The sequence below is a fragment of the Dasypus novemcinctus genome, chromosome 12 (genome assembly GCF_030445035.2).
Source record: "Dasypus novemcinctus isolate mDasNov1 chromosome 12, mDasNov1.1.hap2, whole genome shotgun sequence".
In the NCBI taxonomy this organism is placed as follows: Eukaryota; Metazoa; Chordata; class Mammalia; order Cingulata; family Dasypodidae; genus Dasypus; species Dasypus novemcinctus.
In genome coordinates, this window is record NC_080684.1 from 98,312,223 (window position 1) to 98,328,684 (window position 16,462).

Below are 16,462 nucleotides of genomic sequence, written 5' to 3' on the forward strand. Positions count from 1 at the left end.
ACACTCAGTAGAGGCCTCCGCCAGCTTGCTCAGCACGGAAAGAATTCTTTAGCCTGGTTTTCACAAAACCCTACAGGGGCCCCAGTCGACTCCCAGAGTATCCACAAGTGCCCATAAAACCACAAGAATCACCGTTCTTGGGAAAACTAGTAAACCACATAGGCTGGTGTGGAAGTGGAGTGGGGAGTAATTTAAAATCCCATCAGCATGTAAAGAACTCCTGCAACTCACCAACAAAATACAGCCCAATTAAAAAAATGGACCAAAGACTTGAATAGACATTTCTCCACAGATATACAAACAACCAATAAGCATATCAAAAGATACTCAGTATCACTAGCTATGAAGGAAATGCAAATCAAGACCATAATGAGATATCACTTCATTCATTCAGGCACCCTCTAGACTGACTACTGTTAAAACAACAACAAAACAAAACAAAACAAAAAAATGGAAAAAAAAAAACAAGTGTTGTTGGGGGGAAATGTAAAATGGCACAGCCTCTGTGGAAAACAGTTTGGTGGTTCTTCAGAAATCTAAACACAGAATCACCATATGACCTGGAAATTCCACTCTTAGGTATATACCCCAAGGAATGAACACAGGGGCGCAAACAGGCCTTTGTACACCAATGTTCACAGCAGTCCATAATACCTGAAAGTAGAAACCAAGTGTCCACCAAGAGATGAATGGATCAGCAAATGTGGTCTATCCCCACAAGGGAATATTATTCAGCTATTTAACAAAATGAGTTTTTGTTAAATACAAAACTCACTGTTGTCATTGTTGATACAACTGACAACATAGATAAGCCTTGAAAACATTATGCTGAAAATAAGCCAGACACAAAAGAATGAATATTGTATAATTCCCCTTAAATGAAATATCTAGAATAAGAAAATTCACAGACAGAGAGAGTAAATGAGAGGTTACCAGGGGCATGGGGGAGGATGGGGAGTTATCCCTTAATTATCCAGATAGAGTTTCTCTTTGGGGTAATGGAAACGGTTTTAGTCTTGCAAGGTGGTGATGGCAGCACAATGCTGTTAAACTCATTAACGCCACTGGATTGTACACTTACACATGGTTAAAATGGCAATTTGTAATTGTGTTACAAGTATGTTACCACAATAAACTATCCAATTACAAGGCTAAACCAAACTGGTGTGGTTCCAAATCAGGCAAGGACCCCGGAAACAGAGAAGAGCAGCCTATCGAATCCCTAAGTTTCTGCCCCCACTGAGGAGCTGAGGCAGGTCTGCAGGGCCCGGGGTGGCCTGTGGGGAGTGGGGGCCGCCCTGAGGAGAGGCACATGTGATGGCGGTTAGAAGTGCGATGCTGCTGCCAGAAAAATCCCTCCACACTTCCCTGGCCCCAGGACTGCACCTAGAGGAAGTGGGACCAGCACCCTTGGGGGAAGGAGGAATTGGGCTGGAAATCTAAAGAGCCCATCTGGGCAGGTCTCCAGTTTCCTCAGTGAATCAGTTTCCTCGTGACAATAGCAGCAGCAGTTTGCTTCCTCCAGTGGACTTTCTGAGTTTGGCAATGGGCTGTGCTTTCCTAGGGTAGCTCCCCTCGTGCTCACATCCGCCTCTGGGGTAGGTACTGTCACTAACCCCATGGTCCAGATGTGGAAACAGAGGCACTGGAGCCCAAGTCTGCCAGCTCCAAGCCTCCACCCAACCACTGCCCTGGGGGGGGGTCTGGACACAATCAGAGGTTCCAAGCCGGGCTGGACATCAGGGTCACGTGGCACCAGGTCCCAGAGCTCAGTTCAGACCTTCTAAATCAGACTGGGGTGGAGGGCAGGAGGTGGAAGACCTGGAAGCCTGGACTACGAACACGCTCTCCAGGAGACTCAGACACTGGGGACTGGCCTCGCTGATTCCTAAAGCCCATTTCTGTGCCTGGGGACAAAACCACAGCGCTTTCTCTCTCACCGTGACACTGGGGAAGAAGTGAAGTAGACTTATTTTTTCCCTTTCCTCTTCCGACCTCTTCCTGCACCTCCAGGAATAACGGCAGAACATCCAAGCCCACAGGGCTGGGGGAATCATTTACAACAAGATGACACTAGCCAGTGATCACAAGATCAAAACTCTGTACACAGTAAAATCATCCAGCAGGCAGTGAGTCACTGCTGGGGCAGGAACCTGAACAATGCTCTAAAGCGCCCGCCCCAGCCCAGGACAGCTTTAACTCTTTCTCTGCAGTCCCAGGGGTGGGATTCTGGGAAAGACTGCAGGAGAGAAAGATCTGGAAGCAGAACTGGCACTGAGAGAGGGGCTTGTGCCGAGAGGCAGAAAGGCCAGCCCCCAGGTGGGCTGCGCCAACTCGCCTGTAGGGTCTTCTCCCTCCAGGACTACTTCTGGGATGAAGCAGGGGGTGAAAGGGATCAAACAGCCTCTGTACACCAATGTTCACAGCAGCCCCACTCCTAATACCCCAAAGTAGAAATAAAGCGTCCATCAGTGGAAGAAGGGATCGACGGACGGTGGTCTATCCCACACAGAGGAAGGGGAACGGCCTGGATGTGGAGTCCCAGGGGAGGTGGAAGCGAGGGCAGGCAGGCTGGGCACAGTACACACCGTCCTCTTCCCTACACAAGAGGATGCACAGCAGCTGCTGTGTTAAAGGCTTCTGTGTATTCTGGTAGCTCTTCCTGACAACCATCCCACGAGGTATCAGCACACCCACTTCACAGACAGGAGACTAAGGCTCAGAGAGGTTAAGTCACTTATCCGGGTCACGCAGTCACAGACGGTAGAAATCAAGCTCAGATGGGCAGACCCCCAGGTCTTTGCACTGACCCACAACACACTGCCTGCACCCAGGCCACTGGGTGAGGCAGCCAAGAACACCGGAAGCTGAACTGCCAACGAGGAAATGCAGGAAGGATCAGAGCAACTGCACAGGCCTGCTGGGAACTTTTCAAAGTGAGACTTTAGGATCCCCACGTGCTTCCTCTGATTCTCTCGCAAGCCGAGGATTGAGAAAAGCAAGCAAGAGTCTGGGACCAGTTCCTCCTGCCAAGGCTGCATCAGACATTCAAGGACACCACCCATCCCAACCCCTCTGAGGATACTCTGTGAATGTGGCTGCATCCCTAAGAGCTTGGGGACCAGAGGCTGGGGGAGTGGGGTACCCCATCTTAGGAACTCCACAACAGGGGCCATGGGCAGCTCTGTGCCAGGGTCACCCTGGCCCCACAGCCCCTGTAGCTGCTAATCCAGGGGACAGACCCAGGCTCCTGGATCGCACCTGCTCCTCAGGCAGCTGGGGGGCGGGGTGGCGTACCTGTTTGCAGAACCGCAGGAATCCAATGGAATAAGTCTTTCCCCAGAGGCAGCATGTGCCATACATACAGCTGGACCTGGAAGAGACAGGCACAGACACAAGGATGGTGAGCAGAAAGCCAGGACTCCCAAAAGCTAGGGCTGGGATGTGGGGCTCCCTCACACCCAGGCGAGCCAGGGCAGAGCAGGGGAAGGTGGTGGCAGCCTCAAGCCCAAGCAGAGGGGGAGCCACAAGGGATGGTCTACACAGGTGGCCGGGACAGGAGGGAAGCAGGGCTGCACTGGCCCTGGGGGAGCAAACCATTTCAGAAAGGTCTGGCAGGAAAACTAGAGGGAGAAACAACAAGAGCCAAGGGCTGAGGCCAGCTGGGAGGAGAGAAACAAGGAAGGAGCCAGAGAGGCCTTCCCAAGAATGGCCTCACTCAGGAAGTATGGAAGAGGCACAGCGGGTCAAGGTCACGGACAAGAATGGTCCGTGTGTCCAGCTGACACCAGAACAGTTCAAAGAATGTCAGACTCAGGAATCAGGGTGCAGTGTGGGGCTCCAGGGAGACTTCATACTCACTCAATGGGCTTCCCTCTGATCTCAGACATGATGGAACTTTCTCCTCCAAGATATTCATAACACAGGCTCAGGAAATTATAGATGACCAAGGCTGTGAAGAGAGTATCCAGAGGAAAGCACTTGAACCAAGAGAATGGGTAAATAGATGGTACAATTCTCAACGGCCATGAAAGTGAATGAATCACAGCTGTACACAGTGACAGCTGACCTTCACAGACCTGGTGCCGCACAAAAGAAATTGGTGGAAAGAATAGTTATGGTGATGTTCCATTTAGAAGCTCAAAAGCAGGCAAGGCCATCCTACACTGTTTAGGAATGCACACATGCACTGGTGGTAAAACCATAACGAAAAGCAAGGAAATGGTTGCCATAAAATCTGGGATTGTGCAAGGAGGCTGGAGGAGGGTGGGACAGAGCCAGGCCCACAGGCCCCGGAGGGCCAGCAACGTGCGAGGGTCTTCAGGGGGCTGAGTGGGTACTGGCTTGATGGACACTTACCAAGCAGTACATATGTGCTTTACGCACTTTTCCAGTTATGTGTTAGAGAACACAATTTAAAAGCAAAATAATGACAAACATTCTCCAGAGGGATCTTTGGAGAAACTCTAAGCCAGAATGAGTTAGCAGAGGCTTCAGCCATTCAACAACCTATCATATCTACGGATATCTAGTGCTATCATATCTACGGAACGCATATCACCATGAGATGTAACAAAAGCACCGAAAACACACCCAAAATAGAGCGGCAACGGATTATGAAGTTTGTCAGCTCATTGGGAACTGGCCCCCAGCTCACCATCACCAGAAAGATATAAAATTTGCAAAGTGAGAGATGGCAGAGCAGAGACGATGATGCAAGTGTCCACTCAATAAATGCAGTGATACATTGTAATCGACCACATGGTCAGTGGGCGTCTGCCAAGTCAGCACTAGAAAGGCTTCTTCCAGCAGGGTGCCAGAAGCAGAAAGGGTGTAAAGAGTGAGTACGGGGGAAGCAGATGTGGCTAGCGTCTGTCTACCATATGGAGGGTCCAGGGTTCAATCCCCAGGGCCTCCTGGCCCGTGTGGTGAGCTGGCCCACGTGCAGTGCTGTTGCACGCAAGAAGTGCCCTGCCATTCAGGGGCGCCCTCGTGTAGGGGTGACCCACATGCAAGGTGTGCACCTGCAAGGAGAGCTGCCCCACGTGAAAAAAAGCTCAGCCCGCCCAGGAATGGCACTGCACACACGGAGAGCTGATGGAGAGCAAGATGACACAACAAAAAAGAGATGCAGTTTCCCAGTGCCACCTGATAATGTAAGTGGACGCAGAGAGCAGACAATGGGGGGGGGGCAATAAAATAAAAATAAATCTAAAAAAAAAAAAAAAAAGAGCAAGTACGGAGGGGTGTAGGAAAGGGCACCACGACAAAACCCAGCAACTGAGAACACGGAGAACAGGAGAAGTATCCAGTGAAGGAGTGAGGCCAAGGGAAGGGCGGAACAGGGCGGGGAGACAAGGTCAAGGAAGCCACCAGTTGCCCTGCAGCCAGAGGGCTTTCCCTCTGCTCAGGCTACCATCCGCACCCCATTCCTCTAGGGCCCCTGGTGCCTGCCAGGAGCAAGCACTTGGCTGGGGCCTCAGGGTCTCCAGGGATTTGGTCCCTGTCCTAAATGCTGCTCTGGCCCCCAGGGCAGGATGTACCCTCCCGTGTTTTGGTGCTTGCAGGTCCCACTGCCTGGGGCAGCAGCCCCCACCCCCAGCAGCTGCCTGTTGAACTCCTAGTCCCCCTCCAAACCCAGTCACCCTCTGAGATGGGTCCGGTGGACACAAGGGAGCTGGGTGCTTTCTCATCCAGGGAACCTCTTACTCACAGGCACCTGCCAACACTTACCATGCTGTAGTAAAAGGACTGCCTGGCTTCACTGGACTGGGACCCCCTGAAGCAGGGCCCGCCTCTTACCTACTCTGTCCCCAAGACACCAGCACAATGCTTGGCCACAGAAGACACTCAGCAATTGTTTAACCACCTGAAGCAAAAGCACGTACAACCCTGGTGATACGTTTTAGCACTTTGGAAAGGAGTACGTTTGGGGTGCTGTCCATCAGGCCTGGGCACTCTAATCTACATATTAAGGGTGCAGGTCTCCAGCTGGGGTGGGGCATCGCAGGGAGCACCCTCCATGCACACATCCCATAGCACTGAGCCCACTCTGCTGTGACTGTCCCTTGACAGGTGCAAAGCAGAGGGTTTGCCAGGTGGCTCTCGGCCATTGGTCAGCTGGCCTCAGTTTCCTTGTCCATTAAATGCAGGTTACAGGAGTACCTGCCTAGATGGGTGGGAGTGAGGCTTAGGCAAGTACGCCAAGTGCTCAGGAGAGTGGCCAGTGCTGAGTATTGGCTGTCACGGCCATTACTGCTCACCTGCCTGCCCCACCTGCCTGGTACAGAGGCAGCTCAGGGTGTGTTTGGTGACTGCAAGAATCTCCACTGACCTCCTGATTCCTCTTCGCTGACAAGAACTTCGGGGCATGTGGCAGAGGGGGAGGTGGTCAAGCAGAGCCTGACGTCAGCCTGCGTCAAGCCCAGCCCTACGAGTGCGCAGCCTTCAGAGGACTCCTGCCCCAGCCTTCAAGTTCTCTGGTGGAAGCCCAGACGGGAGCAGAGACGAACTATCCCCACTCTGTCCTGTCTGAATTCCTGGCCTACAATATCCGTGAACAAAATAAATGGCTCTTTTAGCCTCCTAGGAAGCAGGACATAAATAAAACCACTGGGATGTCTCCAGGACGGGCGTCTCACGCCTCTGAGCAGCAGCACGTTCGGGCCCCTCTACCTGGAACCACCTGGCTAAGTCTCTGGGTTAGGCCGAGGGGAACGGTCACCATCTCCGTGGTGCCCTGCTCTGTTCTGCCACCAGTCTCACTTCATGCACAGCCAAGCTCTCTGGAGGCCCATTACAAGAGGTGGCATCAAGCACCAGCAGAGCCACAGCCTCTGGAGCCAGCTGCCGGGGACGATGACAGCTCCACCGCTGAGGAGCTGTGGCTTTGGGCAAGCTCCTTAAGCTACCCATGTTTCAGTGTCCTAATGCATCAACGAGCCATCCTTGCGGGGTTGCCGTGATTCGGAGAGTAAGCAGATAAAAGTCCTGAATACGGCTGAGCTCACAGTGAGCAGAGTACAGCGTGGGGCCTGGAGTTTTCTCTACAGTGTTACCTGTATTTTTTCTAGACTATAAATTCCTTGCAGGTAGGAAGGCAGAGGACCTGGCACTTATATCCACTCAATAAAAACTGAAGAAATGAAGGGCCGGGCCTGGGCCACAAAAGCTGAGGTCTTGCAGAGTGGGCGAAGCTCAGCGGTTGAGTGCCTGCTTCGCATGTATGAAGTCCTGGGTTCAATCCCCAGTACCTCAAGAAAGAAAAGAAAGAAAAAGAAAGAAAGAAAGCTGAGGTCTCCCCTGTGGTGAGTTGCTCTGACGACTGGGCTTGGAGAGGCGAGGCAAGCAGGTGCAGCTCAAGCCTGTGGCTCAAAGAGCTCACCCATGGACAGGCTGCTGCACCTTTAGCAGGTGATCAGTCCGGGTCACCAAAGACAAAGCCTTCGAGAGAAGCCACAGGGCCCAAGGCTCATCAACCCCTCCCTCCGGAATCACCCTCCCAAGCAAGGCCGTCCCTGCAATGCCCTCACTAAGAACCTGGTGCTGAAGCTCACATTCTTTTCCACGGCAACGTAAGTCAGCACATCCCACGTTACATGGTCTAGGCATTTACCCGTATTCATCTCTGTGTATACTGACAAGGGGGGTTCAATTGGTCAGAATCATCAAATTTCATCAGTCTCTCTTAGTTCAAGATTCTTGACCTTTTAAGGTGCTCTGGGGCCAGGCAGTCTGTAAAACACCAATTCGCTGACAATTTCCTTTAAAGAATCATTTGTGAGTCAGTAGCGCATCCTCAGAGAAGGTAGACAGGACAGAATTTCCTCAGATGTGACTCAACCATCCCAGCCAGAGCCCACTGCCCATCTGGTAAATCAATTCATCCTCCTAGGAAATGACAGGGCCACACAAAATGCTATCCTAACATCCCAGCAATGGTATCTAAAACAGAACATTCTACACACACCCCGGAAACAAACACAAAGACAGTGCCAGTGGGCTTGTCTCCTGACCACCCTCCTTACCCAGGACCCATTCTGGCCCCTGCAGAGCCCCTGGAGACACGAAATGATTCGACGCCTGCCCAGACAGTCACAACAGCCTGTGCGCCAGGCTCTGTACTGGCCCCTGGGGACACACAAGTGACCAGGGGACCGAGAGACCAGGCCCTCCGGTCTAGAGGGTTGCAATTAGAGAAGGTAGTGGCAGGCCCTCTCTCCCCTGACTTGGACAGTCAGGCACCTGGAACTTTCTGTTCTATCCTAGGCACCAAGTCTTAAGTGACCTGGAGACAAATGCATAGAACCAGGAGGGAAGGACCGGGATGGAGACCAATTAAGGCACTACTTCACTGGAGCCTTGAGGCCTGGAGAGGAGAAGACATCAGGGGTCACTCTGTTCACATGAGAGACAGGCTACCCTGTTCATGGGGTCAGGACCCACCCTGGGACAGACCCCAGAAGGACTTCAGCTTCACAGAAAATAAGTTCCTAGCAGGCAGAGACTTCAGAGGTGGGGTGGTGGCCTTGGAAGGTGGCGTGCTCCCTGACAGTGGAAGCGGGCCATCAGACGCTGGGCAGCCTCTTGACAGCACATGAGGAAGGGGTTCTGAGCAGCACAGGCCTTTATGAGTCCCCTCCGACTCGGAGACACAGGCTTTCCTTCCTCACTGGCAGCTTCTCCTCTCAGATGCCTGGACAGGAAGGTGGAGTCCAAGAGACTGCTCTCCATCCGGCCTCTCTCCCAGTGTCCCTCCGGAACCAATAACCATGACACCAGAGCTCCCGGGGCCACACTCAGGGCTTCACGAGAGCACTTGCTAAGAAGTGTACTCCCCCAGCAGCTCCCAGGCCAGGAGTCCCCATGAGGTCGTGACTGCAGGTGAGGCAGATGCGTTCGTCTGTTCAGCCAATATTCATCGGGCACCAACGGGCTGCCAGTGCGGAGTCTCAGTGGCACCAGGCCATGCCAGGCTCGCCCTCCTCTGACACCTTCAACACTAAAGCTGGACTCGCCACCATCACCTGGAAATACTGGGCACATTCCGTATTTCAGATAACTGGCAGATGAGTCTGTTCAACTCAATTTCCACTTAATTAAAATGAATTTTTAACATAATTTTTGACCTCTCTGGACAGAAATCTCTGCTCAGTAAATACAGGACTTAGAACATTCTTCCCCCCTTTTCGGGGAGTTGTTAGTCACGATGGACAATAACGAGCACAATGTGCTACAACTGCAGGGGCCAGACTAATGGCCCTGTGTCAATGCGCCCAGACGCTGGAGCTGCCCCAGGTGGCTTCTCTCCTCCCACAGGGCTCTTCTGTCCTTTCGTTGACCCTGCTTTTGGCTGCTCTTCACTACCTCAAATGCTGCTTCTGATCTCCCTTTTGCTTTGGTTTCTTCTGAATGTCTTTCTTTTCTTTGATCGATTAGTCTTGTGCCTCTCGGCTCTGTCAACCACGGGAGTCCTGGGGGCAGCACACCAACCAGCCCGTGGGCCTCTGCGGCCCTCAGCTGTGTTCTTCCTGCTGTACTCCCTCTACTTGGGCAGGTATTTCACTTTGGGCCAGATTCCAGGAAACTAAAATTGGGTGAATGAAGCATCATTCTCTAATTGTTTCTTACAAGCATATAAAATCTGTTTCCTTAATAAAAGTATATCCTTTCTCAAGGGAGAAACTTGCCCCACACTCCCCTTCCCTGCGCCTGGCACAGAGCACTGCCTGGGATCAGAGACTCACAGCTGAGCCTGGCCTCTGGAAATTACTCTCTGGGTAATCCTGGGCAAGTTTCTTAACCTCCTTGGATGTGTGGTTTTTTCCCCATGATAGTAAAATGAGAATAATATACACCCACCAGGTAAGTGGAAGGTGAGAATGAGCTAACAGTGATGAAAAACATTTGGTGGAACTATAAGGTGCCACACACAAACATGATTAATGAAACAGTGACTGCGTAAAGCGCCGGGAAGGCCGGCCTCCCTCCTCTGAACCCCCAGGCACCCGCCTGCACCTCCAATGAGGCGACTTAAGTGCATCTTCTCTCTTCCAGACAGGCTGAGCTCCCCAGGGCTGCCTTGGTCATCTGTACGAGCTGCCCCTCACCCCGGACCACAGCGCAGCACAAAATGCATTTAAAAGGGCTGGTCTCCGCCCCCTGTGACTTTCTGCCCCGGCCACCCTCCAGCGTCCGCACCTCAACACCATATGAACGACAGCCCTTACCACACGGTACCCTGTACTGAGCGGCCAGGCCCGGACAGTCACTTTACTTCTCTGAGTGAGACTCAGTCTCCTCACAAAATGGGAAGACCACCAATTCATGGGGTTGACAAGTTGAATACCAGTTATTTCTAGCCGCCCCTCCCACCAAAATGACACTAAAATGACCACAAATGGGGGGTGCAAACCTTCGAGGACAAAGGGAACAGTGACGGAGATGGCCAACAGAAATCTGGAAGACGAAACCTGGTAGGTGCCCTGAGGTGGGGTCGGGGAGGGAGCCAAGGAGAAGCCCCGGAAGGCGCAGGACTTGACGTTCAGGCAGCCCTGATGGCTGTGGGAGGGCAAACCTGGGAAAGCCGGGTAGAGGTCTCAAATGAAGAGACTCGATTGTCACTTTCAAGAGAGGCTGAACCGGCTTTATCCTCAAGCAACTAGGCCTAGCTGAGGGCAGTAATGAGGAGACTTGCATAAAATGCAGAGATTAAATCTGAAGTGTGAGATGTCCCCTCCTGTCCCTCTTCCCCCATAACTCAGGTGCCCAGCTTTACTTCCCAGGCAGGAGATGAGAAAATTATTCTCTGGGGAAACAGGCCCAGCATCAAAAAGCTTTCATTTGATGCCTACTCCCACCACTGCACAAAAATGGGAAAAGAAATGCCTGTGTTCCATCACCCAATTGGAAGGGTCAGAAATTTTAAGCTCCATTTTTAAAAATAAATAGTCAAGGACACTAGATATTTGAGGAGAGCTACTAAAACACTAAGGTCAAAGACCAAAGCAAAGAAATGAAAGGACTTCAGAGATTAATGAGATAACACAGGGAACAGAAGAAAACTGTCATTAATATCATTACCAGAGAGAAAGAAGAGATACTCTGTCCAAAACCAAAAACAAAGAGCTATTAAAAAAAAAAAAAAACAAGAAAGAGTCTCTGACATGTACAATATGATAAAGGAAACAAAACATTAGATAGGAAAGTACAAAGGTGAAGACTAAAAAAAAAAAAAAAAAAATTCCTGAGAAACACATCTGTAACAGAAAAAAGAGCTGGAAAATTATAAAGAAAACCCAAGGCTCAGTCCAGAAATGCAAGAGCAAACTAACAGGAATTCCAAAAAGGGAGAATGGAAAAAAGTAGAGGGGAAGAAATTATCAGAGAAACATACAAGAAAATTTCCCAAACCTAAGCACATCCGTTTCCATGCTGGAAGGGCTCACCAGGTGCCCAGCACAATGAATGAATCCTATCTCTTGTGGGACTTCAGAACAATGAGGTTAAGGACAGAATCCTAAAAGTGAGAGAGAAAAAAGCAAGGAACATACACAGGTATTAGGCATCAGAATTCCAGCAGACTTCCCAAAAATAGCACTGGAAGCTACAAGACAGTGAAAACATGCCTTCAAATTTAAATTCCAAATCAAATGGAATCATTACAATAAAGGTATTTTCAGACAAATGTTCAGATTTCAAAATATAGAATTTCTCTGCACCCCTATTCTCAGGAATCTCCTGGAAGTGTGCTTCAATCATAGAAGAGGAAGAAATGGCATCCAGGGAAACAGCCTAGAAACAAACTGAATTCCCAGGATGACGGCAGAGAAAGACCCACAGCCACAGCTGAGGACTGGAGGCCACAAAAGCTCCGACCAGACCAGAGCAAGAAGACAAGGGCTCAGGAGGAACAGCACCAAGGGGGAAAAAGGTGTGTGGGGTGTGTGTGTGTGATTCAACTGAAGCAACTGGGGATAAATTTGATTGGTATACACAAAACTGAGCAAACTGAAAAACAAGAAATGTTATAAAAAAACAAAAAGTTGTATAAAAAAAGGAAATGTAATCTCAAGATCCTGATAAGGCTCAGCTTTGAGCAACATTTATAGAGAATAATGATGCAAACAAGGTAAAATACCTAAATGAAAACCCTTTATAGTAGGAAGTCACTATGTAATGCCATGTAAAAAGGCAAGAAACTACATAAGCTTTTTTTTAAAGTAAATAAACTATTGTTACTCTAGAAAAACAATAGTTTATAAGTTGACAGTGACTGGGAAGAGTTGGGGCAGTTTTACATTTCAGACCATGTGCATGTATTATTTCAATAAAAATAAAACTTTAGTGGTATTTTTGTTTTGCTTTGTTTATAAGCAGAAATTTGTTAAAAGGCAAAGCAAGTGCCTTGAAACGCAAGCCTGGCTCTAAGTCGAGGGACCACTTTGAACCCATCTCCTTGTCCGAGTCGTTTCCCCTCCATTGTCTTGAGGCTCTGAAAAGGTGGAAGTGGGGCAGGAGGGCTTTTCCACTCTAAGGGACACACCCCATCACCAACTCTGCAAGGCAGGGCTCAAAGAACAACGGGGGAGGGTTGGAGACAGAGGCGAGGTGCTGCAGAGGCAAGATACAGGCCGAGCCACTGACTCAGACGCCGAAAGCTGCTCTGCTCTGGGGCAGCCTCAACTTCACAGCAGCTGCTAGGCTGCTGGTACACTCCCTCGGAAAGGCCGAGGCAGAGGGGACAACAGCGTTGCTAGGAGATGTGCTTCACAGGGAGGCAGACTTCCGGTGAGGACCTTTCTACTTGGGCCGGAGGAGGTGGGGATGGGCGGGGCCTGAACAAAGAGGCCTTTGGCTGCGGGTGCCCGCCTGCCTCCTGCTGCTTCCTCGGGGGTAGGGGGCACAGAGGCTGCCCTGGCTGTGAACATCCCCTTCTGCCATTTTAGGGCCCAAAAGAGAAGGGCTGCTACACCTGGTCCTAGTCCTCTCAGGACAGGCTCCCTGGAGACGGGCAGGCCCCCCTTGGCAGGCAAGTTTTCTGCTTCTGACGGAACAAGGTTGGCAGGTAAGGTGTGCAGGTGAATGGAAAAGGAGCCCCAGCCCTCCCTTCTCCAATGCCACCTTTCACAAGCCCCAGGATGTCTGGAGTTTCCTGGGGGAACCTGCTGCTTCCATTATCAGAAGCATCAGACCTAAGCCTGGTTAAGCTGTAAGCAGGCCCCGCCTTGCCAGGAAGAGCTGAACAGGAACAGGAGCCTGGAGGAGGGGGCTGGGAAGTCAACGAGGCCCCACATGGAAGGCCAGGCAGATGTGCTGAATAAAGCCCCTCATCCGTTCAAATACAAGAGGGCACACCTGCCGTGGGCCTGGCTCCTCTGGCTCCTGCTGGTGTAGGCTACACACTGGCTCTGGCTTTCATGGAGCTAAGAGTCTACTCAGAAAGACAACGCACACAGCGGCGAGGCTGGGAAGGGCACGGGTGGCCTCTCTGAGGATGTGACAGTGGAGCCGAGGCTGAAGGCACAGAGCAGGAAGGAGCTCTCCGAGCACTGGGGAAACGGCCCACGCCGACCCGAGACTGGGAAACAGCGATGTGCTCAGGAGGCCAGGGTGGCTGGAGGCAGGGTGCCGTGGGGGACAAGAGGGTGGGCAGGGTGAGTGTGCTGCTGGGACATGCTTCTCTCCTTGTCCTCTGCCCACCTCCAGAGGCAGCTGCCATGTCCTGTGAGGCCTCAAAGGGTCACCAGATTCAAAGTGGGACAGGAGGAGAGGCTCAAGGCCCCTGGGGCGAGCAGACTGGCCCCTGACACGCTTTCCAGGAAGCCCATGGAGAAGGGAAAGCTCTCGGGCAGGGAGGTCACGTCACCCAAACCAGCAGGGAAGGCAGGGGCAGGAACAGGGAAGCGCGCCCCTGAGAGAGAGCAGGCTTCGGAGCAAGGGCCTTGAGGGACGTGAGGGCGACTTCTGGAGTCAGATGCCAGGCTCTGCCCTCTGCCCTGCCGGCCTGGCGAGGCGAGGCCTGGGCGGCACTGCCGGTGACCTCAATTGGGGTTTCTGGCCTCTCCTTGACCACCCTCCACACGGAGATTTTTCTAACCTGCAATTTCCAGTCAGGTCATATTTTTGAGTATCGACAGTAAAAATAAAACCTAAATTTCTCTGTAAGAGCTGCGAGACTGTCGATGTTCCTGTCCCTGCCTCTGGGTGCTATCTCCTCTCAGCCACTGACTGCCCCCTGACCCTGGCCGGCCCCCAGCACAGCCCTCTGGAGACTCCTGGCCTGGCAGGCTCGGATGCCCTCTTGCTCTGGGCATTACCCCCTCTGTCCGGAATGAATGTTTGTCCCTGACAGCTGCCTGACAAATGCCAACTGCTTCTTTATGCCTCGGCACCACTGTCCTGTCCTCCCTGAAATCCCGACTGCCCCGGGCCAGGGCCTCATCAGCTGGGCTCCAGCAGAGCAGCTCCCTGGCCCCCTGGGGTGGGGGCCTCCTCAGCCCGCCTGGGGGGCAGGGGAGTGAGCGCTGGCTTCCCCTCTTTGCAGCTCAAAGCCTAGCAAAGAGCCTGCTGTGTAGCTGGAGCCCAACACAAGACAGCATGGTGTTTCTACTCCACACCCAAGGACAGAGGCCCCCAGAAGGAAGCGAGTCCCCTTCTTGGACAGCCCGGAGAGCACCCCAGGGGCCGAGCCCTCAAAATCAAGACACCTGGGGACAGAGGCCTGGTCCTGCCTGGGCTTGTCCTGGGATAAGCCCCTTTTACTCCTGACCCTGGTTTCTAGTTCCACACCATTTAGTTGCTGCCCCAACCCCTGTCAGAGATGCCAGGACTGAGGGGTCAGACACGGGTGAGGCCCTGCTTCCGGGTATCTGGGAAAGTGTCTCGGGATCCCCGGGGACAAAGTGCATCCCTACCTGTGGGCTGCTACCTGTCGATCTGGGCCTGGACGGAACTGAAGTGGGTAAAGAAGTGAGGTTCTCCTGAGGCGAGGCCCCGAAGCCCCTCCAGGAGCAACTCAGGGCAAAGGGCTTCTGGCTCCCAGATACCAGCAGAGGGAGAGAGGTGCACCCCCAAACCCACAGCTGAGCAGGGCACCCAGGCCCACCCACTCCTCTGGTGCCAGCCCGCACCCCATGCTCACCCTCATAGCAGTCGCGCACGGTGCCGAAGTACACGTAGTACTGGTCATTGGTGAAGAAGAGGAGGCTGAGCCAGGAGTCGAAGGCGTAGATGGGCACGATGAAGAGGATGCGGACGATGTAGCGCTGCTCATTGGGGCAGCTGTAGCAGCGCAGGTGCATGTAGATCTGCGGGCGGAGGAGATGCCTGCGTCAGGCCGTGACCCTCGCGGCCACCACATCACACCACCCGCGCTGTCCAACACCCTCTGCTCCGTGGAGGTGGAGCCTGGCAGAGGGGAAGGACTTGCGTTTTGACTCCTGGCTCTGCCACTCGCACAGGTCCCTCAGCCCCGAGCCTCAGCGTCCTCTTCCCTAACGCGGGTGAGGGAACTTCCCTCGGGAGGCTGGCGATGCTATGCACTAACAATGTGCCTAGCACTGGACCTTACAAATGCAGGCAACCAGGAGACTGCACCTAGGCCACGTAGAGCAAGGCTGTCAGGATGAGGCCGGGGACCTAGAGCACAGCAGCCTGGCACCCGCCTGTGTGCGCCATGACGAGGCCCCCCATCAATGTGTGCTCCTGCCTTCCTGACAGCCTGGCGTCTTGGGGTTTTCCTTCAAGCGCACAGAGCTACATCACAGGTGTCTGGGTCGTAGCTCACCATGCCCAGTCTCCTAACTTATGGTGTGGTGGGTGAGGCAGACAGAACAACTCTGACTTCTCTGAAATGTGGAGGTGCTTCCTGGCTGAGTGGCGACCAGCCAGTGATGTCCTCATCCTCTGCCTCCTCCCATATGTTAGAGGCAGTGCTGCCTGCCTCCCTGGGAAGTTGGGAAAAAGAGGCAATTTTTAGAAAGCCGGGGAGAAAATAAAAGCCACACACAAATGCCAAGAGCTGCTCTAGCCACAATGCACAGTCCCAGGGCCCCGAGCCTCCTGTCCCAGCTCCTTTGACATCACACTTGGCCCAGTTGAACCCTGGGCTGGAAAGGAAAGAACAAAATATTCCCCATCTGCTAGGATCCAATTGCCCTGGAAGCAAATGGGTTCTAAAGGGGATGGGAAGCCAGGGCAGCTGGCGAGGAGCTAACAGGAGAACTGCACGGGCTCGTCCCCGCACCCTCTCCACTGAGCAACCTTCGAGCCCTCTCCTTCCTCTGGAGACCAAGGCATGGCTCATGCCACAGCAGCCACCTCTGGGTCCACAAGCACCGGGAGATGGGAGATTTAAATGCCATCCCAGCTCTGCACCAACTTATTCATGTCTAGACAAGTTCCCTCTCTCTTCTCCCTCCCTGGGCCTCAATTTTCTCATCTGCGAGAGGCCACTGATATC

The 16,462-nt window shown here is 52.6% G+C and overlaps 1 protein-coding gene across 2 annotated transcripts in view; it reads right to left on the reverse strand.

Moving 5' to 3' along the window:
- Window positions 1-16,462, reverse strand: part of TMEM184B (transmembrane protein 184B) — a 51,259-nt gene that overhangs the window by 7,630 nt on the left and 27,167 nt on the right. For both annotated transcript variants that reach the window (XM_012528164.2, XM_004466216.4), the window contains exons 3-5: window positions 15,143-15,308; window positions 3,862-3,952; window positions 3,298-3,373 (exon numbers count right to left, since the gene is read on the reverse strand). In XM_012528164.2, the coding sequence (XP_012383618.1) occupies window positions 3,298-3,373; window positions 3,862-3,952; window positions 15,143-15,308 (333 nt within the window). The remainder of the gene's footprint in view (window positions 1-3,297; window positions 3,374-3,861; window positions 3,953-15,142; window positions 15,309-16,462) is intronic.